Source organism: Chanodichthys erythropterus, chromosome 11 (assembly GCF_024489055.1).
Source record: "Chanodichthys erythropterus isolate Z2021 chromosome 11, ASM2448905v1, whole genome shotgun sequence".
In the NCBI taxonomy this organism is placed as follows: domain Eukaryota; kingdom Metazoa; phylum Chordata; class Actinopteri; order Cypriniformes; family Xenocyprididae; genus Chanodichthys; species Chanodichthys erythropterus.
In genome coordinates this window covers 9,887,415-9,912,582 of record NC_090231.1, presented here as the reverse complement: position 1 = coordinate 9,912,582, position 25,168 = coordinate 9,887,415, and the positions used below count along the sequence as shown (strand labels likewise).

General features: G+C 36.6%; 2 protein-coding genes and 1 long non-coding RNA gene across 4 annotated transcripts in view; 1 reads left to right on the top strand and 2 right to left on the bottom strand.

Annotated features, from left to right (window-relative positions):
* Positions 1 to 2,224: 2,224 nt before the first annotated feature.
* nat8l (N-acetyltransferase 8-like) lies at positions 2,225 to 13,067 on the top strand. The gene is made up of 3 exons (XM_067401511.1): positions 2,225 to 2,846; positions 4,988 to 5,152; positions 11,326 to 13,067. The coding sequence occupies exons 1-3, from the start codon at positions 2,354 to 2,356 to the stop codon at positions 11,691 to 11,693; spliced, it is 1,026 nt and encodes a 341-aa protein (XP_067257612.1). The 5' UTR covers positions 2,225 to 2,353; the 3' UTR covers positions 11,694 to 13,067.
* On the bottom strand, positions 8,425 to 13,178 carry LOC137030968 (uncharacterized). Its single transcript, XR_010896485.1, has 3 exons — positions 13,059 to 13,178; positions 12,742 to 12,802; positions 8,425 to 8,487 (listed from the first exon to the last, which is right to left on the bottom strand). It is a non-coding gene; the product is annotated as an uncharacterized lncRNA (long non-coding RNA).
* A 4,830-nt stretch (positions 13,179 to 18,008) lies between these two features.
* The window catches only part of poln (polymerase (DNA directed) nu), a 51,430-nt gene continuing 44,270 nt past the window's right edge, over positions 18,009 to 25,168 (bottom strand). For both annotated transcript variants that reach the window (XM_067401508.1, XM_067401507.1), the window contains 5 exons: positions 20,819 to 20,929; positions 20,672 to 20,747; positions 18,944 to 19,011; positions 18,491 to 18,552; positions 18,009 to 18,120 (listed from right to left, as the gene is read on the bottom strand). In XM_067401508.1, the coding sequence (XP_067257609.1) occupies positions 18,028 to 18,120; positions 18,491 to 18,552; positions 18,944 to 19,011; positions 20,672 to 20,747; positions 20,819 to 20,929 (410 nt within the window). In that variant the 3' untranslated portion in view covers positions 18,009 to 18,027. The remainder of the gene's footprint in view (positions 18,121 to 18,490; positions 18,553 to 18,943; positions 19,012 to 20,671; positions 20,748 to 20,818; positions 20,930 to 25,168) is intronic.

The following is a 25,168-nucleotide window of genomic DNA, read 5'->3' as shown; positions in this document are numbered from 1 at the left end:
TTGTGTGCAAAAACGAATTAACTATTTAACAATATCTTCTCTTCTGTGTCATTCTCATACTTTGTTTACGTCCAGCGCTTCCAGGTTCTACGTCAGAAAGCAGACTCATTATTGGCCGGCTCCTGCGTCAGCATCACACGCATGTGTTGTGTTGCTCACGTTATCAGCTTTGGCCAATACTGAGTCGGCATTCGGACATAAACACGGAAGCCTTCACTGTGCTTACTGCGTCAACTGCGTAAGGATAATGACAAGGAAGAGAAGATATTGTTGAATAAAGTTGTTATTTTTCTTTTGTTTTTGCGCACAAAAAGTATTCTCATCATAAAAATTAAGGTTGAACCACTGCAGTCACGTCGACTGTTTTAACAATGTCTTTAGTACCTTTCTGTACCTTGAAAGTGTTGATTATATTGCTGTCATTATTTTTGTTTAGTTTTTGTGCACAAAAAAATAAAGGTTGAACCAATGCAGTCACATCAACTGTTTTAACTATGTCTTTAGTACCTTTCTGGACCTTTTATTGCCGTCTAGACGAGTCATATACCTCTTGGATTTAATCAAAAATATCTTAAATTGTGTTCTGAAGATGAACGAAGGTGGGTGTGGAATGACATGAAGGTGAGTAATTAATGACAGAATTTTCATCTTTGAGTGAACTGACCCTTTAAGATTAATTTTCAATGATGGTCTTTTCTATTTAAGGAGACACATTACTAAAAGATGCTAATTCATTCTCACTGAAGATGAGTTAAGTGAGCTGTAGCCTACTGTAAAATATTGTGAAAAGAGAAGTTCAGAACACATATTTCTTCTGCACAAACATTCCTTCTAACAAATACTTATATTTTATAAGTATTATGATATTTATTACGATAATACATCTTCAAACTGGCAAGAATGCTGCTCATGGCTCGAGACTCACTAGTTACTTTCTGCATGACATGCGCATGCCCGTTGGGGTCTGCCCGCGTGCACGCAGATGCTGATGCTGAGCAGACCGCATCTTCACTAGATACTCGCGCTTTCTAATTTTTTTTTAATTGTCGAGGAACGTCGCTTTCGTATTAGTGCGCATGTAAGAGATACCTGTTCAAACATTTAGAAAAAGAAGAAGACTCTTTTCGGTTGGGGGGGGGGGGGGGGGGGAGGGGCTGGGGAAGAAGAAGAAGTAGAAGAAAGGGCGGGGGACGATCCAGTCTAAACTAGTTCTGTACAATACGGTTGGAACGCGACCTTATTCAAATCGATGCGATTTCTTCAGGGCATCAGATACTAGTGCATTTATACTTTTACAATCAGATACTGACGTAAACCGGACATAGCTGGAGTTTTTATGTTTATTCTTGTGATAGAAATTAGGAAAAGAGGATAAAGTAGTAGCTAAATGAGGGAATCCGAAAAAAATAAATGTTCTCATGGGCTACTACTCTGACAACTGAGGAACAACTGGATCTTTATTTCATTATGTGATTTAATGTACCACAAACTTATCATATATTAAACAGACTTTATGCCGAACGTCAAACTGACCATGGACAAATTAGCATCTAACTAGTTGATTTATTTGTTAGCGTTTTATTCCATTTTAATACCCAAATGTTAGTGAGAAGAAGCTAAATAAAACCTTTTATATATCAATCTGCATTTGCAAAGCTTTTTCTAAGGTATCTTGATTAAAACAGCGCAGTACTTGGACAAAAAGCACAAGGACCGCGGAAGCGATACGACTTGTTTTACGCAATACGGAAGTTTGTTGCGCGCACTGATCGATAACTATATATTGAACTCTACTGTAAATAAGCGCAAACATACTACAGCTCATATTCATGAGACTTTGAGAAAGCATGCCCAATAAGCGGACACTAGTCACGACCACACTTATCTTGGGTCCCAAGAAGAAAAGGGGTGGGCTGGATGAACGTAAACCAAAGCGCAGCATTGCAGTGCAGTAAAAGTGTCACTCTCACACACTCGTAAGCTGTCCAGCGCGCGTTAGTAAAATGCCAGTGGATGAAACCCGTCAACATCTGCACACGCAGTGTAAAATGCATCGTTGATGCATGCAGACTGATGTTGCGCAGCATCGTCGTGACGCGCTGCTGGTACTGCAGTCACACGCGGGGCTCATGGCGCGCCAGAGCGCATCACATGAAGCCATCGGTTCACTCCCCCCCCCAAAACACAAACATGTGAGGAATTTCGCCGGTGTACTGACGGGGGCAAAAATATGGTGTTTCAAAAAGACACGTTACGTTGTGTCTTTTGTGCTTTCACCTCCCACCGCCGTGATGTGGCACCGCGCCGCATCCAATCAGCGAGATGAGGAGAACACCCACACCCCAGAATCTGAATGCGGCTTTGGCGCATTATAAATACCACTTGTGATGCACCGGCAAGTCTTGGTCGTGAGGAAGCTCAGGGTTGCAGTAGTACATCAGTCTTTTTTCTTTCCATAACAAAGAAGACCATCATCCATCTTTTATTTTTTTTGCTTCTCCCCAATTTCAGTTCATTTCAGGCCAGTTGCATGCATTGTTCGTCTCCCAAAATGGTTTGCGAGACTAAAATCGTTGCAGACGAACACGAGGCCATAGCTGGGACCAAAAAAGATTCAATTATAGTTTCCTCCTCGCAAATGTGGACGTCTTCTTCGCCTTCTCCCAGTGCGCTCGAGAGTAAGGTCGAAAAACGGAACCAGGTTTTTATTCGCGAATTTGAACGCTCGGACCATGAGGAGGTGCGCCGGATCTTCAACGAGGGAATCATGGAGCGGATACCTAATTCGGCATTTCGGGGTCTAAAACAGCAAACTAGAACCCAAATTATCTATGCCTTTCTCACAGGTATGTGACCAAAATTGGGGAATACGATGAGCGTATCGCTTTCTTCATTGTTCCTCTGCAACATGTGAAAATAAGCTCTGAGCTGTTTGAGTTCATATGTAAGTATAATAATTATGTTAAAATGAAAAGAATCTTAAGTCAAATCATGAGCCCATTTATGTTCAAAACGATGAATCTAACGGTTTTTTTTTTTCAACGCACGTGATCCTAAAATCTTTTTTCGTTCAAAAAAAAAAAAAGCCCAGTTAATAGCCGTAAAGGAGTCACAAAGACAGCAGCAGTTCAGAGCATGCGGCATGCGTTACCGGTGAATGTGTGCGCGCGTGCCGAATGAATGAATGAATGAATCCCGCGCGAGCTCACTACGTTCTCCACATACGTCTCATGTTAGTGCACGAAGTTGTGTTTGTTACCTGTTTAGGTCTGTGACGTTTTATTTACAGAGAATTGCTAACTATTAATAATACGTATAATATTTAAATGATTTATTTCCTTTTCTTGTTTACTAATGATTTTCAATGGTTTTCAACTACAGGCGGTGTAAGTGAGCATCGTGGTGATCTGGCTAAACATCAACCTTTTTTGTACCTTTATTGCTACATTGAAAAATTATTTACATACAGCTGAAATTAATGTTTTTTTTGTTTTGTTTTTTTAACCCTTTGAGCTCTCCAGAGACCCCAGGCAACAAAATGTAATTTTGTAACAAATAATAATAATAATAATAATAATAATAATAATAATAATATATATATATATATATATATATATTATTATTATTATTATAATAATAATTTTACTCTGTTTATTAATGTTTTTACTATACATTTGTGCAGTTTTTGGAGGATTTATTTTTAAATAGATTTTTATACAAAAACATCTTATGTAAAATACACTTTACAAAAGACCCACATTTCTAACTTTCATTCATGTAACATTATGATGAGACCCAACTTAGAAAATGGACAAAATTTAAAAAGGCTAAACATTGACAAAAAGTAATTTTTATTGTCATAATTGTGATTTCATGATATGTAGATATGAATCCAACTGAAAAATACTTGTGAAAAGATGTCTTTTAGTTAGTAAAATAGCACATAGCAAATAAAGGAGCTCTTCAGCCATCTACTGGTAAAAGTGATTTTTAAACCATGTCAAATAATCAGTTATCCCCATGAATGAATGAAAGAAATGTGGGTCTTTTATAAAGTGAATTTTACATAAGATGTTTTTGTATAAAAACCTAGTCAACAAAATATTTATTTATTTATTTATATAAATTTATAAGATATGATAAATCCTCCAAAAACTGCACACATATGAAGTAAAAACATTAATAAACAGAGTAAAATTACATTTGTTTTTTTAAAAAACATTTATTTTGTTACAAAATTACATTTTGTTGCCTGGGGTCTCTGGAGACCCCAAAGACCCTGAGTGTGCCTTTGTTTTTACATTAACATAAAAACAAGATAGCGCTATTTTTTATTATTTGTAGATCTAGAAAGTGTTAACCACTGTACAAAGTTTCATGTCATTTGGACAAAGAGAACTTTTTTTTTTATTCTAGCGAACGTCGTTTGGGGTCCAAAAAGACCCTATAAGGGTTAAACGAGGTCCATACACTTGCATACTAAATATGCAATATAAGAGAATATGCTGCATCACGGTACACCTACTGCAACGGTTCCCTCGGATAAATTCACCATAATGGCTAATTTGAAGTGTTCTTTAGAATAGCAAAAAGTTTGTAAATGCATTTTATAGTTTGTTAAGTGCTGAAAACACATCTGTGTTGATGGTAAACAGTGCGGAGTTGTACTCAAGGGCGCCATCCTGTGCCAACAACCTCAACATACTCTGATTTTCTTGAGTTTAATTACATTCCTGAAGACCCTGTTATTGTGCCTCCCACTAACCATTAAAATTCCAAGCCGTACATATGGGTAAAATTAACTAAATACTTTTTTTTTTTTTTTTTATTTACAGGACACTGTATAATTAGTCCGTTTTCAGGATTTCTCTGCACACTCCTAAATGTGTATACATTTGATGTCTGTTTGTCTCTCCTCTGCCAAAAATCAAACATTTGATTCTCTTTTCTGACAGGTGTCGTTTATTTTTCTTCCATTTCTCCATAGTAATGTGCTATGTTATGACCAAATCCTTCACACTGACCTTCTGCGCACCGTTTATTCTAATGGGTGCACGTTATTACTACAGCAGAAAAGTCATTCTCTACTACCTGGACTGCGCTCTACACACTGATATGGCTGACATTGAGGCATATTACATGAAACCCACAGGTAAGGGGTAGTTTCACGCACATACACATTGACACAAAATTAGCATCACAAGTAGGTTTTCAATGTTTTGCTATATTTGTGAGGACATTTTGAAAGATTTAGCTTTCATGAGTATAGCCAAACCTGTATACACACACACTTTTCAAAAGTTTGGGGTCAGTAAGATTTTTTTAATGTTTTTGAAAATGTCTCTTATTCTTAACATGGCTGTATTTATTCTTTATTTATTTTTAGCACGATTAAAACAGCCACTGCTGACCAAAGCTGTACAATCTAGGCCTAACCAAATTATTTATATATATATATATATATATAATTTTTTTTTTTTTTAAGGATTTTTTGATGAATAGAAAGTACAAAAGCAGCATTTATATAAAATAGTTTTTGGTAACACGCTTTTATGTCACTATTGATCAATTTAGGTGTCCTTACCAAAAAAAACTATTAATTTCTTTAAAAAAATCTTGCTGACAAACTTTTGAATGTCACTGTTTGCACTTAATGTTTGTCTGGAGATTTTGTGGCTTATAAGCAGTTCATTATATCGATGAAGTCAATAATGTCTAATATATAAAAAAGGCACTATATATTTATATGTAAAATATGATATAAATATGTCTACATCAGATAGCATCTAGGCACTTGATAGTGAAGATAATTATGCTGATGTAATACCGTGCTTAGGCACAAATTCTTGTATTAAATATATTAAATATTTTACAAGAGAAAAAAAACAGTTTAACGTATGGACTTCAACAAATACTCTCAGGATCAGTACCTGTGAAACAGTAAATACTGCACTTTAAAAGTCCATGATGGGCTGAATATCTAATGTGCAGCTTTACTGTTGAAGACTCATGAAATATGCAGAAAGTCTCTCTCAGTACTTCTCTTGAGGATAACTGTTCTGAGTCATGCCTATTGATTGAAGGCAGGAAAAATGCTGATACAAATTGTATTGCGGCAAACTCAGATTTATAGCTATAATCTTTAAAGCACACCCATCCAGCCACCCTTCCCAAAAACAAAAACAAAACAAAAATACTTTCCTCTTATGAACCAATTTTATGCACAGAGAGAACAAACCTAGAGTTTAGTGATAAACACAACAAACCCTTTCAGGTGGATAAATTTGCAGTATAACCAGTACAGTTAAAGAACCTGATTGTGCATATAACTGTGATACTCTAGTAAAATTACCAATAAATACTGCTGGTAATAATAAAAGTACAGTAGCTAGTGGCTCTTGCAGGCAGAAACTGTTCGTTCAAATGCCGTACCAAACAGCCAGATGCTGGCAATCAGAATGCTCTCTGCAATGCATCGCTTGAAGTTTGCCAGGGTCTCTTTTACATGGCTAATGTGCATCTAGACCCGTGTATGGTGTCTGTTTTCACACACTACTGACTTAGAATGAGTCAAGCAGATGTGGTCGGTCACTGGACACTATTAGCAATATTACCAATACATGACAAGTATGCAAAAAATTGCTCACAAATAGAGACCTGTTAGAGATAAAGAACAAAAATATTAAGCAGCAAAACAGTTTACGACATTGACGATGATAAGAAATGAAATCAGCATATTAGAATGATTTCTGAAGGATCATGTGACTTAAGACTTGATGGAAATTCAGATTTGCCATCAAAGGATCAAATTACATTTTAAAATATGTTAAAATAGAAAAGAGATATTTTAAATTGTAATAATATTTCATAATATTATTTATTTTCTCGTATTTTGATCAAACAATGCAGCCTTGGTGAACATAAGAGACTTCCAATACATCTAATCAATAATTGTTTTCAGGATTCTTTGCTTAATAGAAAGTTTAAAATAACATTTATTTAAAATAGAAATCTCTTTTAAACTTTAAAAATGTCTTTACTGTTACTTTATCAATTTAATGCATCCTTGCTGAATTAAAGTGTTAATTTCTTTACATATATAATTAGTTGTCAGTCCTTAGTGCAGACAGTTTCTGTGCGCACAGGCTTCTTATTTAGTCATGCATCAAGTGAAAGAGAGGATTGAAAACTAGGGTCAGGAAATGGGGGAAGGTGTGAATCAAAGCCTCGCTGTGAGTATGTGTGGTAGTTTTGTTTAGTGGCAGCATGCAGACAAAGGATTCTCCCAAGGGATTTTCTCTCTTGCTATGCTAATGTGGAATCCTGCATCTGAGGAGGGAATGGTAAAGAATATATGGGTTATTTGCCAGGGTTTCTTTAATGCACTCAACATCTATTCGGAGTGGCTTTTATTATTAAAGGGACAGGGATTTTGTCAGAAACTTAAAACATAAGAAATACCCTATAATATACAGAACAATAGCGATAAACATAAAAAACTAAAAAAAGACTAATTTGGACAGGAAGACACCTCTTTAATATGCGGACAACACACAAACAGATCTGTTAGGCTCCCCACTAGTCATTAATGATGACATGGAATGGCATTTGTGACATTTAATTTCCTTAATGTGATGTAAAATTGCATATTCAGCAGGAAATAATGACTTGATTTTATCCAGCAGGATTTGATTGGATCATAAAAAGTTGTTCAGTATTATTGGCTAATGTTATTTTTCTGTATTTGAATGGTAAATAGACGCACACACACACACACAGGAAGCAGTTATCAGACAGCTGGAGGGGGGGGGGGCAGGGGTGCAAATGTGTGTGTGTGTATAGTAAAACTAATGAGTGTACAGCAGGACGTTCAAGTCCCAGTGATTAATTGCGCTCCTCAGCCCTGAAGCTAATGCTGCCATGACACACACACACCGCTCTGTGTGATACAGCAATATGTCGCAACATGACACAATGAATAGACAATATCCTAAGTGCTACAGTCTTTCTGTTGAAAGATTACAACTACTTCTACATAAATATTACACTTGCAGTATTTTATATAATGTTGTGATTCTATTTAACGCTCAACTGATTCTCTTTATGACTCTTTTCTGCAGAGTACAGCGAGAGATTTCTGTTTTTTGAAGAAGATATAATTGACTAGATGCTTAAGAACATGTTGTGTTGAACAGGGAAGGGTTAAACTTGTAAGACATATGAGAGTGTGTCAGAGAGGTTAATAGACTTCATGCCATAAACATGATTCTTAACAAAAACAAAATTGAATCAATTATTAGCATGCATGATAAAAGAAAACATCAAATCATTTAAAACGCATCCACTCAGACTTACCTTTTCCTGCTATACTTCTTATGTATTGGAGAATCCAGAGCTCAGTCACGTCCTTGTGTATTTGTAGTCTTTGCAGCTTCTATGGCACAGATGTGACAGTCCTGCCCCTCACCGTATTTATCTCCTTTCTCACTGCAACTCAGTAAGTAATTTAGTTATTTATAACAGAGCTGAGCCTCATAAGCATGACATAAAATACAATGTTTAAGATTAGAAAATACCATAATCTGTGCTCCTCTGCTGTTTAAACAAGAATCTGACCTACAGCTGACAGTTGACTTACCCAACAAAAAAAAAATGTGCACTTCATCCTGTAACTCCCAAAACACTTCCCAACCTCCCAAAGTAGTGGAATTCTGAGCATTACTGACCAGTGTTGGGGGTAACGCATTACAAGTAACTTGAGTTATGTAATCAGATTACTTTTCCCTAGTAACTAGTAAAGTAACGCATTACTTTTAAATTTACAAAATATCCGAGTTACTTTATAAAAAAAAAGGAACAGAAACGCAAGTTACTTTGTTTTCCCATGTATTGACTGATAGCTCTCTTGTTCCCATGTAGAGAGAAATCGAGAGTAAGTACAGATGCGTTGTGTGTAAACATGACGGATATTGCAGTTCTGGACTAAATGTGAACATTTACTCATCTCACTTGCACAAAAACAGTCAGTATTCCTCAAAATAATTAAAAACAGTAAACTGCATTCTTAGAATATTACGTAAACCTGCAATAATTAAATTAAACAAATATACTTTATTTAATCTCACTTTATTAACCAATGTCTGTGCTGCTGACCTTTGATGTTCCATACAAATTAACCATACAAATAAGCAAAAATGACATCACATAAACATCATATTTGTGATCAGCCTGAAGCTTATTCATTTCACTTTTGGTGTGAAAGGGCTTTTAAATTTGCCAAAAATCGAACTTTTTTGTTTTTATTAAAAAACAAGCAAGCAAGCCCAGCCTAGGTAAGAAAAAGTAAACCCGTAAGACCTCCGTTCATCTTCGGAACACAGTTTAAGATATTTTAGATTTAGTCCGAGAGCTTTCTGTCCCTCCATTGAAAATGTATGTGCGGTATACTGTCCATGTCCAGAAAGGTAATAAAAACATCATCAAAGTAGTCCATGTGACATCAGAGGGTCAGTTAGGATTTGTTGAAGCATCGAAAATACATTTTGGTCCAAAAATAACAAAAACTACAACTTTATTCAGCATTGTATTCTCTTCCGGAATCCTTTTCATTGAATTGATTCCATTGAATTGATTCCATTGAACCGATTCCATTGAATCCTTTCATCTGTCGGCGTTGGTAATGCACTTTTACGTCGCTGTGGTTGTTTTTGGCGATTAGGACATCTGTGACAGTTTGAAGCATCGAAAATACATTTTGGTCCAAAAATAACAAAAACTACGACTTTATTCAGCATTGTATTCTCTTCCGGGTCTGTCAATTCGCGTTTACGACTCCGCTGCTGCTTCTTCTTTCCTGTTTTACGGTGGTTGGCATCCAGCTTATTGGTGCATTACCGCCCCCTTCTGCTCCGGAGTGTGGTTCACGACTCCGCAGTGACGCTACTGATGTAAGACGCTGCTGACGTGTTATCTAGTGCGCCCGAGCTTCGTTTACAGTCTGAGGGAGACACACGCTGTATTCAAGCTATTCTACATTGTTTGTATTTTGGTATTGCTATATTTTTAAAAGTGGTGCGTAAGTGTGCATGTCGCGGATGTCCTAATCGCCAAAAACAACCACGGCGACGTAAAAGTGCATTACCAACGCCGACATATGAAAGGATTCAATGGAATCAGTTCAATGGAATCAGTTCAATGGAAAGGATTCCGGACGAGAATACAATGCTGAATAAAGTCGTAGTTTTTGTTATTTTTGGACCAAAATGTATTTTAGATGCTTCAACAAATTCTAACTGACCCTCTGATGTCACATGGACTACTTTGATGATGTTTTTATTACCTTTCTGGACATGGACAGTATACCGTACATACATTTTCAATGGAGGGACAGAAAGCTCTCGGACTAAATCTAAAATATCTTAAACTGTGTTCCGAAGATGAACGGAGGTCTTAAGGGTTTGGAACACATGATGGTGAGTCATTAATGACATCATTTTCATTTTTGGGTGAACTAACCCTTTAAGGAGTAACACACTACTGTAATGCATTACTTTTAAAAGTAACTTTCCCCAACACTGTTACAGACACAAGTCATCAGTAGTGGCGTAATCAGAACTTGAGCATGTAAAAACAGGTTAATTACGTCAATCATGGGTCTCACAAATAGCTTTTAAACACATTTGATGGTGCACATTTTCATGACTTTTCCTTTGAAAAAACATTTTAAACAAAAGACAACAGGCTTTTCAATTATTAAAAGATTAGTAAGATATGTTAAAATTACAATGAATCAATCATAAATATGTCTCCCATGTTCATATTCTATGAATAGCACACTTAGACATGTAATTCCGGGCAATTGGAAATGAAATCCATAAATACAGACACGGTGTGCTTAAATGTGGTTTCACATTTCAGAACACAACCTATTCGTGAGCTGCACTTCCACTAATGCACATTGCCATACATCTCCAGGTGAACATAATTTTATTTTCAGAGCATATCATGATCTTGTGGGAAAAGTGTGCCAACCAAAAGCATAAAATATATATTCAAAGAGTTTAATTCTGCTTTGCCATTCCAATGCAGCACATTTATTGAACATAAGCATGGTCGCTGCCTTATTTAAAGACAACTGAATCATTTTCAACTATATATAATGTGAGGTAAATAGATAGTCTAGAACTGAAAGATTTGATTGGCTTGATGATCTAACGATGAGAGGTGTTGAAGAGCAGCACATACCGTGATGAATACTAGATGCAGATTTTTACAAATAGCTGGCAAGGTTTAAACTGAATAACTTCTTTGTTTTGATTCCCACAGGCTCTTGTTTCTGGGTGGCAGTTTTGCAAGGCCAGGTGGTGGGCATCGTGGCAGCGCAAGGTCGAGAAGACGACAACACCCTGGAACTCCGTCGCATGTCTGTGGACTCTCGCTTCCGTGGAAAAGGCATCGCTAAGGCTCTGGGTCGACGTGTTATAGAATTTGCCATGTTAAACAACTACTCAGCCGTGGTTCTGGGAACAACTGCAGTCAAGATGGCCGCCCACAAGCTGTACGAGTCTTTGGGTTTCCGGCGAGTGGGAGACACTGAAGACTACACGCTGCCAGGAATGACCCGTTCACCGCTGGAGAGGCTCTTCTTCCAAATTCGCTACAGCCGGTACCGATTGCAGCTTCATGAAGAGTGAGCGACAGAGTTAACATGAGCGCAGAAGATAGAATATATAAACGACAATGCCGGCAATGACCCTGAACCACCCACTGACCCGGTCCTCTTCTTCAACCTATTTATTTATGTTTTTTTTTTTTTTAAAGTCATATCTGTTCCTACGACCTTTATTTTCATTCATTTTTATGCTCATTGTTTTTGAGGGGGTTTAGTGGAAAATTTCATTCCTTTGACCTTCATTTGATGTTTCTGCTCTTAGACTTTCTTTTCATGGTCATCTTGCCCTGAAACACCATGAACATATGAAAAGCCCCAAATGATTTGATCTCATTTGGGTATAAATGTGAATTTGTCTCCCTTAAAACGTAAATCAACCAAGGCAGCTTAATTCTGCCTCTGACTTTTTTCCAATCCATCCTATAGGCCGATCCACAGTAGCACAGACCACTATAAACACAGTTCAGGAAGCAGTGGATGTAGGAACTTCAGGGAAGGAGGCAGTAAAGTCTGATCCACCTTGTCTGATGCCACCTTCCTCTTGACGAAGTATGTTTGAACCTTGCAACAGCGGCAGTCTGGTGGAGTCAAACAGTCCATCCAATTGTAGCTTTTAGTCCAAAGCAAAGCACTAACCGATGAACAGTCGGAAAACAGCTAAAAATGTGGAATGCCAGTAATTTTTATCCTTAAGCACCCCTCGTTTAATAGGTTACAATAACAACTTTGCAATATAACCTTTATTTCCTAGTGCTGAGCCACAGTATCAGCATTTACAATTACCAGAAAAACATGAATGCTCTTTCATGTTAAAGAAAACTAAAGAAAAAATGATCTCTACACTTCATTTGGCTGACACTAAAGTTGCAGTCAGGGAAATTCACGTTTACAAAAATCTAAATTCACTTGAAATCTGATTATATACTGTGATAATCTGAAATATCACACATACTAATTTTAGCACATATCTATTTGTGTAATGATTTGATGAAGCTTTAATAATGACTTGATTAAACTTTTGTATACTTTGTGGATAATTTCACCATTCAGGTTTGGGGAAAAATACCTACTACAAAATTGCTGAAATGTGGTCATGCTTCCCAGTCTGATATTGCTCCTCCGATGCAAAATCTAATATACCAAAAAAAAAACAAACAAAAAAAACAAAACAAAACAAATGCCATTAGACTCCAGGTGTATTTAAATTAAACTTGGGTGGCATAAAAGCAGCAATATAATGATTTAAAAAATTAAACTGAGCACAAATATAAATTTGGATTAATATATAAAAAAGGACTGTATAAGTATACAATATCTAAGGCTTTGTATTCTGCAACTATTCAATATGTATATGTAAAATGTTTGAAAACATACATATAAGACATACCCATAATCTCTCTCCGTCTCTATCCTCCTACCACAGTACCAGCAGAGGGAGAGATACAAACCACAACGAGCCTCATCTGTGACATAATGTTGTATAAAGTTAAGAAACTAAATGTGATTTAAAAATACATAGAAGTAACATGTAGTGCAAAAAACAAACATGAACATTGCCAGTTTTCCTTGACTTTAACCCCACCCCCATCCAAAAATCTGACTGCAACCCTGGGCCAGACCTCTCCCTCCTTTCTGTCCCCACCCCCCTCTCTGCATGCGCCACGGAGTCTTGTTGCGCTGCCCTTTTTCCCCATTCTAGCTTGTACTATCCCCATACTTCTGTGATGTCACAGTAGCGGTGTGGAGAGTTGTGGGCATGGCTTAGAATGTGAGATGGGCGGGGTCAACCAAACAAAAGGACTACCCACCAGCTTGCTGCTTCAATGACATCACAGCTGCCAATAGTAGAATGCAAGAGCAATGCAAGTATGTGGCATGCCTCTGTACCTGGTTTGTGCGTACGGTGCCTGCCCTGGAAAATATATTTAAAAATATGTAAAACAAGCTTCTTTTTTTAACTGAACATATAACAAATATGTGTGTTTCATTGTTCAAAGAAAAATTGTTGTTGCATGAAACGTCTTTGAATGAAAAACGAGCAAGAAAATACCATCTTTCACATGGCAAGTCTTAAAAGTGAAGCAGTTTCTTTCTTTTTTTTCTTTTTTTCCAATGGAATTTCAGTTTATTCTAAAATTCTTAAGAGTTGTTTTCATCTTTAAAGATATCGTGAGATGTCCTTTTTCATCATTAAGAAGGCCTTGACAATTATTTAACTGAATGCGCTGTTTAGATTACAGATAAGTTACGTGAAAGCAATTCTCTAGACACAACTTTGCCAGTTGTGCCACACCTGTGCCAGTCAAATTAGACATAGCATTCACCTGTTTCCCTTAAAATGGACTCATTAAATGGCCAGTTAAGCTGTATTTGAATGCACCAACATCCTTAAGAAGAAAGGTTAGGCTGATCAGATCTGTGATGGGATATTTAAACTATCAACATGAATTCCTGTGTAAACCCAAAGCAAACAGGCTACAGATCACACTTACCTGAAATCTTGAGAAACGTTAGCGCTAAACTGTGAAAAGCCAAAACAATCAAACACATAAATGTAATGCAGTATGAAAATATTTAAGGAGCATGAAGTTCAATCCCACATTAAGGATTTACCACAGCGCTGGCAGATGTGAATGTACACGGCAATCAGCAATGTATTATGTATGTTGAAGATCAAGATTTGAACAGTGTTTGATGTACTTGAGGTCTTTTGCTATGAGTGTTATTCTTGTGTAGTGCCACTGCCTTGAAAATCCTTAGCTTCTTATTCTGAATGCAGTTAGCATGGGATTGGGAATTTCATGTATGAGGTGCATGTATTGTTGCCATATTGAAGAGAGCATTATTGTAATGCTAAAATTGCAAGAAAGTGCAAGAACACCATGATCACTGCTTGTGTTTAACTAACCTGTTGAACAGTTCCTGATCATGCCACTAGTTTTGCACATGCTAAAACTTTTGCACATGCTAAAGGCTCAATTAAATTGGATTTATGTATACAGTACAGTTAGTGTCATATGTGGGTTTAGACTGGTGACTTGATTGGCTAGTGAATGTCTCTGAAAGTTGGAGCAGTGTTCAAGACAGCGGTCAAGATGTTACGAAAGAAAAAAGCTGGGGTTTTACCCAAGTCTCAAGAAAAAAAAAAAAAAATTAGAAAGACAACCCCCCTCCCCCAACTAAAAAAAACAACAAAAACACCAACAACACAGAAATAAAGTGCATTCTTATACATTTCTAGTGTTAGTTCGAAAGAACAGTTAAGGCATTCGGATTGATCTTGGTAACCTGCATGAAAAAGATGGCTGCTAAGAATGTTTCACTTAACAGAGGAGAAGGGAGTCACTGAAGATCCACGATGGTAGATGGTCTTGCTTCATCAACGTCACCTTTCAGGTGATGCATGGAACAAGCCAAGACACCAAAATGTGGAGCTGCTTCCTTCTCCTTTATTTTATTTATTTATTTATTTTTTTGGTTGAAAGCACTCACTTATTGTGGCTTGAAGTGCTAAGGAGGTAGTGGCACTTGTAGCACAATTGTATGATTTGTTTTTTTTTGTTTTTTAATAAGGGTTTGACTCGTGTGCTTATCTATGATCCACTACAATGTATCAACAGTATTTTTTAAGTTAAATTTGCCAAAGTTAAAGATGTTTGTTGCATTATTTTGCCATTTGTCTTTAAGATGTTGCCACAACTCATCTTTGTAGAATTCATTTGGAAACCAAGCCTATGTGCCATTTTATCAAGCAATAATGCAAAGTGTCACAGTTGGGAAAAAAAAAAAAAAAACATAACTAGAACATGATCCATGAGGTTATAAAAATGTTCAAATGCTGCATTGATGTTCAATCCCTCATACTTTACTGGTGACAGTCGCTAAGATGTTATTAGTATTGGCACAGCAACATCACCATGGGCAAGCCAAGGCCTGACAAAGTGTGAATGTGAATTTTCTTTTTTTTGTATATTCTCATTTTTTTATATTTCCTTAATTCTAATTACAACTAACATGTTTACTTGCATCTTGAATCCTTCAAGTTTACGGATGGATTTTTATGTTGTTCTGATACGAAGCCCACAAAAATAAGCAAGAAACCTTTGTGACTGGGGTGATGTTGTGGGACTCTGAAAGTTGCGTTAAGCTCTGAACCACAATTGTTTGGTCTTAAATATCCACTGTCTCCTGATTCACGGGGAGTGCAGTCTCCAACAATCTGTGACAGCAATCAAAGCAGAGAAATCAGCACCACACAACCAATTTTACTAGTACGCACAGGTTCATATTAACGAAGCTTTATGATTTTTTTCTTGAAAACAACCTTTTTTATTAACATTTTAATATATGTAAAGTTGTAAAGTGTAATTTACTGTAAATAGCATTTGGGGACATTTTGTGATCATTTTGTAACAGAAACTATATGAATATAATTAAGATGTTTACAAAAAATAAACAACAACAATACACTTTGGGAAACAACTGCAAACTGAGACAATTCTAACTATACAATCTGCTCACATTTGTGCCAGTCAGAGCAGCAAAAGCAACTTTCAGGGTCCCTGCATCCTCTTAACACTTATTAGGGGCTCTTAGAAGCTTTGCAAAGTGTCAGCGGGTTACTAATTATTGTAAATTATGCTTCATTTACGGGTACATCCCAGGAACTACTTTGGAAATGTATGCCACTAAAACAATTTCTCAAGTTAGCAGTAACACTTTAGAAATGCTCATGTTTACATCTGGTATAAGTTGACATTAGTTGCCCCATTTTGTCAGTGTGTTAAACACATTTCAGTCATTGGCATTGCCTGTTACTATAGAAACAAGCCCATGCAAAGCACAGCAGGGAAATGATATGCAGCCATTCATGGGGGCGGGTCAGTAGCAACAAAATGGGACTGGTTTTTAGTATGGTATGATAATGAGGGCTGGGCAGAATGGAGTTTGGGGAAAGAAAAGGGAGGTTTGAGGTTTTCAGCATGGTAAATCTGGCCTTGCTTTACCCGTTTGGTCGCAGTGATCACCTGGTTCTTTGAGTCTGAAATAACTGTACTGCCTGGGTTTCCTTTGGATTTTGTTTTATTCTGCTGTTTATGTTCCTACCTTTTCTCTTTTTCTTTCATTTTCTCGATACACAGGAACTTTGTAAAGATGTAAAGAAACGTTTTCCTGATTTATGAAAGAAAAGGTTGTACATACTGTATCAATTAAAGGAATGATGCATAAAGCTTGTGCACGTGTGTCTGAAGTTTTAAAAGCCATGCGTACACATTAATGTACAAAGCCTGGTTAAATAAAGGCAACATTATTTATTATGCCATTAATGTTGGAGATGTTATTGACAGCAGTGGCCTTTGATTTTAGCAAATGAAAAAGACATAAATCAGTTCCTAGTCATAAGTGACATGGAAGGCTCAAATAATTTGTTCAAAACATTATCTTATTATTGACCCCTAATTACACATCCTAAAGGATCTTCTACACCAAAGCTCAGTGAGTACTGAGCATTAATTATTGAGAGAGAGAGAACAAACAGATCGTGGCCTAGCATGGTAAAATGTATCTACTCTCAGTGCCAGACCTTTAAGAATAGGCTTTCAGTGATATCATGACATTCAGAGAGGGTTACAGCCTTTGAAAACACACCAGCAACAAGCATAGAGACTGGAACATTTTTCAAGGGCGTGTTTGTATTGATAGGGGCATTACGAGGGGGCACAAGATCTGACGCCACAGACGGACACTGAAAATCTGGGTCAGTGTGTGTGTGTGTGGACTGTGTACCCATGAGACAGAGATTTAGAGAAAAGCCAGTGGGTACTGCTAAACGAGTTGTGAGGTGTCGTGGAAACGGAAGAGATAAGATTAACGGGTTTATAATGGAGTGAGCGAGACTCCCTAAATGAGGACCGAGTTTATTAATATTCATCAGGAGACAGACGTTCCATCACAGCAGCTGAGAAAAAGATAGCAGCACCAGTAATACAGCTGAAATTAAGCCCATCCATGACGGAGGCTCATATTTATTTACCGAATATGTGAGTAGACAGATATATTGAAGAGTATATGGCAATATAACATGCATAAACATTGTAAATGAAAAAAACTAAACCTTAAACATTTATTAACTACTTCTATTCTCATGCAAAGAGATACTAGCATCTGAACAGAGAGAAGAACAGAACAACAGTGAAAGGATAAAAATGAATTAAGGGAAGCTCCCCCAAAATAGAAACTGGTACGATCCAGCCTGCTCCTACCGTTGCCCTCAGATACATCAGTGAGAAACAAGAATTGGGAACTGCAGCTGCCCGGTTACCATAGTAACGGGATGGCGAGGAAGAGCGGGAGACTCAGAAAGAAGTAGCTGTAGTGGTGCAGGGGAGGTTCATCTCGCACATTGAGCCCCATGACCGTCCAGTGGACAGTGAGACTTTGAGGGGCACCTGAGAATAGAAAGAAATGAACTGCGATCACTAGATCCTCTACATCTTTTGACCTACGCCTGCTGCATTGTTTAGTTTTATAGTAATTTAAAGCTAGGCTGTAGGAGGGAAGGCCATCTGGAAATACAATTCAGCTTAATTAGGTTACCAATCAAACGCTGTGACACAGCGAATCGCCTTTATAGTGGACAAAACTGTTTGATAGTCTGCCTGATATGATTAAGGCTTCTATTAGAGCTATAAAATGTTTCTGAAGCAACAAGGAAGACATTGAATAGATCATAGCATGTTACTTTCTCTACATCCAGACGCTCTTCTTCATACTAAGATAAATGATTGTAATTTAAATGAAGCTGTGGTGTTCACTTACAGAGAGATTTATTCCCAAACTTGCAATGTGCTGAAGAGATTCCATGGTCTTCTTCACCAGCACTGTTCACCAATAAAACATTCACAATATTTGAATGCCAATTTCTTTTTGTTTCTAAACTAATTGATCTAGTTTAGTCCCATGTTATGCCACAAAAGATTTATTGATGGAATTTGTATCTGGGTAACATTCAGTTATGCTCTTTTGACAGCATTTGCAGCTTAATGTCAATTACAACCAGGGTTATTAGAGTTAAGTTTAAGTTGAAATAAGTTTAAGTACTAAAATTATTAACTGAAAAGTATAAGTAAAAATGGAAAATAAAAACTGAAACTAAAAAAAAAAATGAACCTAAACAGTAATATAACAAAAATAAATAGTTGAAATAGTTAAATGAACTTGTATTTCACCCAGAATATTCCTTTCATGTTCATATAAAAGGACATCCCTCACCAGCAATCTGGTCTAATTGTGAGATCTCCACTTCAAACAGCAGCTCATCATGGATTTGAGCCACCAGCCTAAAAAGATCAACACACACAGAAACTAGAACAAAACTATCAATCTTATCGTGTATTCAGTAATCTTATTGCTCTACATTGGTCTGGAAGCCATCTACTGTAGTCATACCATCTTCTAATACTAACAGAGAGGAATAGAAAGAGACTTGGAGGGAGGGAGGGGCGAGGAGATGGAATGAAGAGGGAGGGATAGAGAGATGCTAACAAAGATAAATGACTGTAATAAATAGAGATGCACTGCAAGTTGAGTGATTCACACAGACTAAGAGAGAAAAAGAGTAAATAATCGAGGGATATGTAGAAAGAGAAAGTAAAAATATCCATGGAGAAGAAAAAAAAAATTATAAACGTGTAATCTTAAAAATGTACTATGAAGAAATGCTGCAAAATTGTTGTTCATTGTTAGTAAATGATGCCTAATTAGGGTTGCAAAATTACGGGAATTTTCAAAGCTGGAAACTTGGAATTAATGGGAATATACAGGGAATTTGCAAAATTGCAGGTTAGCCTATAACAGAATACTTAAATGTAGCTGAAAAAACATCTTGCAACATAATTTTGGTTAAAACAACCACATTTAATGCAATTTTTGTTTAATTTTCACATTACTTAATGCAGGGCTATTGAGGCCACACTCCCTGCATGCACTGTGCATTTCCCCAGTCCATAACATGTACATTTGATCAAAAATACAGAAAAAAACTAATATTGTGAAACATAACTACTATTTATAATAATGGTATAATAATTGATATACAAAAAAATATAATTTACTCCTGTGATCAAAGCTGAATTTTCAGCATAATTTCTCCAGTCTTCAATGTCACATGATCCTTCAGATATCATTCTAACATGCTAACACAACTGTTTCCAGCAATGATAATAACAAATAAGTATCAAATCAGCAAAATTAGACTGATTTCTGAAGGATCATGTGACATTGAAATAAATAACACATAATTGCTGCAATAAAAATATATTTAATTTACATATTTACTAAATTAGAATTAACTGAATGCGCGAAATACATAACTGTTATTTCATGTTATGACCGAACAAAATGTTTATTTGTTTTATATGATACATTTTATATAAATATTATAAATCTGTATACATTTCCCAAAATTTCCAATTAATTCCCATAAATTCCTGTTAAGTTTCCAAATTGGAATATTTCCAAAATTCCCCAGGTTAAGTTCCCGTGGAAAGTTTCCGGAAATTTACCAGAAACTTTCCGCCCCTTTGCAACCCTAAGCCTAATGCATTAAAGGGATAGTTCACAAAAAAGAGAATATTCTGCCATTATTTATAAACCCTTACGTCGTTCTAAACCGGTATGACTTTTCGTCTTCTGTGGAACATAAAAGATACAGTATTTCATAGTGTTTGTTTCATTCACACAATGAAGGTCATTGGTCACCAGAGTGGTTTGGTTACCAAACATTCTTCAAAGTATCTTTTTTTATGTTCCACAGTCATACAGGTCTGGAACAACTTGATGGTGAGTAAATGACAGCAGTTTTTAGGGGGAACAATCCTATTAACTAATTCAACCTTGATGTAAAATGTTACTACATTTCCCACAAACAAAATGTAAGATACATGGGATTATAAAACAGGGAGGGAGTGGAAAACTGTATGGATGAACGGATAGATGTACCTGGCAGTGTAAGAGGCAGAGGACACTTGGGAGCAGATTTTGATCATAGCCATTTTGACTAGGTCTGCAGCTGAGCCTGAAGGGTGACAACACAGTCATTGTGGTGATCACAAATGTGACAAACACAAGTAGAAACACGCACAATACCCTGTAGTACAAAGTTGACGGCCTGTCTCTCTGCTTGGTTTCGAAGGCTCCAGTCAGCAGAGTGAATGTGAGGGAGGGGACGGCGCCTTCCCATTATGGACTTCACAAAACCTAAGGCATCAATAAGAAAGAACATACACAGCAACTTATACACTCTTTCAGCCTTATTATACTCAGTCACTCATTCACACACAGACTCTTTACGAATCACTCATGCCAGTGCATTCCGGGGTAAGGCAGACAATAGGTAAAGCTTTACGCATAAACCCCTGTTGGAAAAGAGTGAGGTCAGCCGGTGGACTCATTTGGAAAATCTTTTTCCCAGAAGCACAGAGACGCCAGGAGTTATGGGGCACAAAGAGAGACCACTGCATGTATATGTGTAACAGTATTCAGGAATGTGTGTGGCTCGGTGTGGGCGTGTCATATGTACAGACAACACTAATGACACATCCCTGGAATGTGCTACTGTGTTTCTCCGCTATTGAGGATTATGAGCATGTGTGTTGTTTCTGGGTATTCGGCTTTACTCACCCTCACATCATTCCAAACCTGCTTGACTTTCTTCTCTCTACTTAACAAAAAAGACAGTATTTTGAAGAATGTTTTAACCATTTTGTCCATACAAAGAAAATTAAGTAGGTTCCAAAACAACAAACAATTTTATGGCTGAAAAAAAAAAAAAAAAAAAAAAAAAAAAAAATTAAATTAAATTAAAAATAAATAAATAAAATATTTTGTGTTTCTTAAAGGTGCCATCGAACGTTTTTTTTTTTTTTTTACAAGATGTAATATAAGTCTAAGGTGTCCCCTGAATGTGTCTGTGAAGTTTCAGCTCAAAATACTCCATAGATTTTTTTTAATCAATTTTTTTAACTGCCTATTTTGGGGCATCATTAAATATGAGCCGATTTATGCTGTGTGGCCCCTTTAATTCTTGTGCTCTCCGCCCACGGAGCTTGCGCTTGCCTTAAACAGTGCCTAAACAAAGTTTACACAGCTAATATAACCCTCAAATGGATCTTTACAAAGTGTTCGTCATGCATGCGTTGGATTATGTGAGTATTGTATACTGTTATATTGTTTACGTTTGATTCTGAATGAATTTTAAAGCCAAGCTCCGTGGCTAACGGCTAATGCTACACTGTTGGAGAGATTTATAAAGAATGAAGTTGTGTTTATGAATTATACAGACTGCAAGTGTTTAAAAATGAAAATAGTGATGACTCTCGTCTTCGTGAATACAGTAATATGATACGATGGTAACTTTAACCACATTTAACAGTACATTTAGCAACATGCTAATGAAACATTTAGAAAGACAGTTTACAAATATCACTAAAAATATCATGTTATCATGGATCATGTCAGTTGTTATTGCTCCATCTGCCATTTTTGCTATTGTTCTTGCTTGCTTACCTAGTCTGATGATTCGGATGTGCACATCCAGACGTTAATACTGGCTGCCCTTGTCTAATGCCTTGAACATGGGCTGGCATATGCAAATATTGGGGGCGTACATATTAATGATCCCAACTGTTACGTAACAGTCAGTGTTATGTTGAGATTCGCCTGTTCTTCAGAGGTCTTTTATACAAATGAGATTTACATAAGGAGGAGGAAACAATGGAGTTTGAGACTCACTGTATGTCATTTCCATGTACTGAACTCGTTATTTAACTATGCCAAGATAAATTCAATTTTTCATTCGAGGGCAACTTTCAAAGAAAGTAAGTCGCACAGGCTTTGAAAACTATCCCTTTAAGACACTTAAAAAAAGTATTTTTAAAATTGAAATGAAATCAATTTCATTGCATTAAATAAAATATAAACCAATATATAACAAAAACAATATCTGCAGTTTAAAGGTGCAGTGTGTAAATTTTAGGGGCATCTAGCGGTGAGATTGCGAACTGCAATTAACGGCGCACACCCCTCCCTTTCGGAAAAGCTACGGTGGCCGTCTGGCTGACATGCCGTTTTCTGAGAGAGCAGAGAGTAGCTTGTGTGAAGCAATGAGGTTTCTTCTTCTAACAAAGAATGGTATCTGCTTCTAATAAATCATTCAACTACTACTACTTTGTGCATATTCAACTTAGTGATGATGCAAGCTGCCTCTAAAAACACCAACAATTTAGAAGAACAACAACATAGTGATGAAACGCGCTCTGTAGAGTGTTTGTCCATTTAAGGCTGCTGTAGAAACATGCCACGCATAATGGCGACTTAACATGGAGGGGGGACCCGCAGTGTATGTAAACATAAATGAATCATTAAATATAGATATAAATGAATCATTCTAAAGTAATAAAAACATAACGGTTCATTATGTAAGGTCTTTACGTACCACTGAAAACAGTTATGTATATTATATTGCATTTTTGTCAATAGATCCTCCCAAATTTTACATATTGCACCTTTTTAAGGGTTAGTTCATCCAATAATGAAAATAATGTCATTAATTACTCACCCCCATGTCGTCCCACACCCATAAGACCTTTGTTAATCTTCGGAACATGAATTAAGATATTTTTTTTGAAATCCAATGGCTCAGTGAGGCCTGCAGAGCCAGCAATGACATTTCCTTTAAATCAGTTCATGTGAGTACAGTGGTTCAATATTAATATTATAAAGCAACGAGAATATTTTTGGTGCACCAAAAAACAAAACAGTGACTTATTTAGTGATGGCCGATTTCAAAACACTGCTTCATGAAGCTTCGGAGCGTTATGAATCTTTTGTGTCGAATCATGATTTGGATCGCGTGTCAAACCTGCTGAAATCACGTGACTTTGGTGCTCCGAACTGCTGATTCGATACGCTGATTCATTGTGCTCCGAAGCTTCCTGAAGCAGTGTTTTGAAATCGGCCAACACTAAATAAATCGTAATTTAGGTTTTTTTTGGTGCACCAAAAATATTCTTGTCGCTTTATAATATTAATATTGAACCGCTGTACTCACATGAACTGATTTAAATATGTTTTTAGTACATTAATGGATCTTGAGAGAGGAATGTCATTGCTATGCAGGCCTCACTGAGCCATCGGATTTCAACTAAAATATCTTAATTTACGTTCTGAAGATTAACGAAGGTCTTACGGGTGTGGAACGACATGAGGGTGAGTAATACATTACATAATTTTCATTTTTGGGTGAACTAACCCTTTAACTAACTGATGACCATTTTAGAGGATGTATGACATCAACTACCCTCAAATTCAGATGGGCATCCTATCAGGTCAGATTAACTACCATAATATTTAACAAGCAGAAAGTGTCCAAATTTTTTGCATTATAAATGAGTTTGTGTTACATTTCTTTGAAAATAAATGTCATTTGCTTTGATGTTTTGTTCATGCAATGACACACATATATTTTTGTGCAGCTTAAAGGGACAGTAAAATTCTGTCATCATACTAGACACACACAAAAAAAGATATTTTGAATAATGTTGGTAACCAAACTATTTTGGTGACCACTGACTTCCATTACATGGACAAATATTTAGTCATTTCTCAAAAGGTCTTCTTTCATGTTCGACAGAAGAAAGATACAGTTTGGAACAACATGGGTGTGAGTAAAGGATGACATAATAAGTTTTCAAATAATTTTTGGGGACAATGTAGTTCAGGCCCTCAAAGCATGCATCAGCATTGTAATATGTAATTCTACTTTTCACCTCTGAGAAAGGTCCTATATCAGTCTTGTCTCTCTGACAATAAGCTACATAAAAGCAACTCTCTAAATCAAAAGACAGCACAGAACGTCTCCCTGAACAGAAGATTAGACGCTATCACACTCCTACTGGAACACCCTGTTCTAGAACAGATTACTGAGAGAGAATGCTCAGTCTTTAAAGCCTTTCTAAGTTTCATTTTCTTGAATCTCTTTCCTCTCTCTCAAAACCTGATAAATTCCCCAGCAAAATGATAGCAGGTGTTTTGTTGCTGTGCAGGCTTGTCAATACTTCCAGTATTGATCGTGTAATGAGTGCACTGGCTTGAACTTTCAGTCCTGGAACTTCAGTTTCACATTCTGAGGTGCCTGTTTGATGAGTAAAGGCCCGTTCACACCAAGAAAGATAACTATAAAGATAACTATATTACTGTGCACACTAATACACGATATTGTTCTGTTTATTATAAGCGTGCTGCAGTTTTGTCATCTGCCACTTTAAAAGTTCTTTAAAAAGTAGGTTGGATTCTGATTGGCTGTCAATGTTTTAAATGTTTATTAACTGGAAAAAATCATTATGAAAGTTATTCCAAATACATAATTTCTCTGTGCTGTTATCATTATAGTTGTGGTGTGGACTCTATTCCTTTATATTTAGATCGATTTTTTAGAAA

Coding starts and splice junctions, on each gene's coding strand:
- nat8l (XM_067401511.1), top strand. CDS start 2,354: ATGCGGCTTTGGCGCATTATAAATACCACTTGTGATGCACCGGCAAGT. Junction 2,847..4,987: donor TATCTATGCCTTTCTCACAG/GTATGTGACCAA, acceptor ATTTCTCCATAG/TAATGTGCTATGTTATGACC. Junction 5,153..11,325: donor ATATTACATGAAACCCACAG/GTAAGGGGTAGT, acceptor TGATTCCCACAG/GCTCTTGTTTCTGGGTGGCA.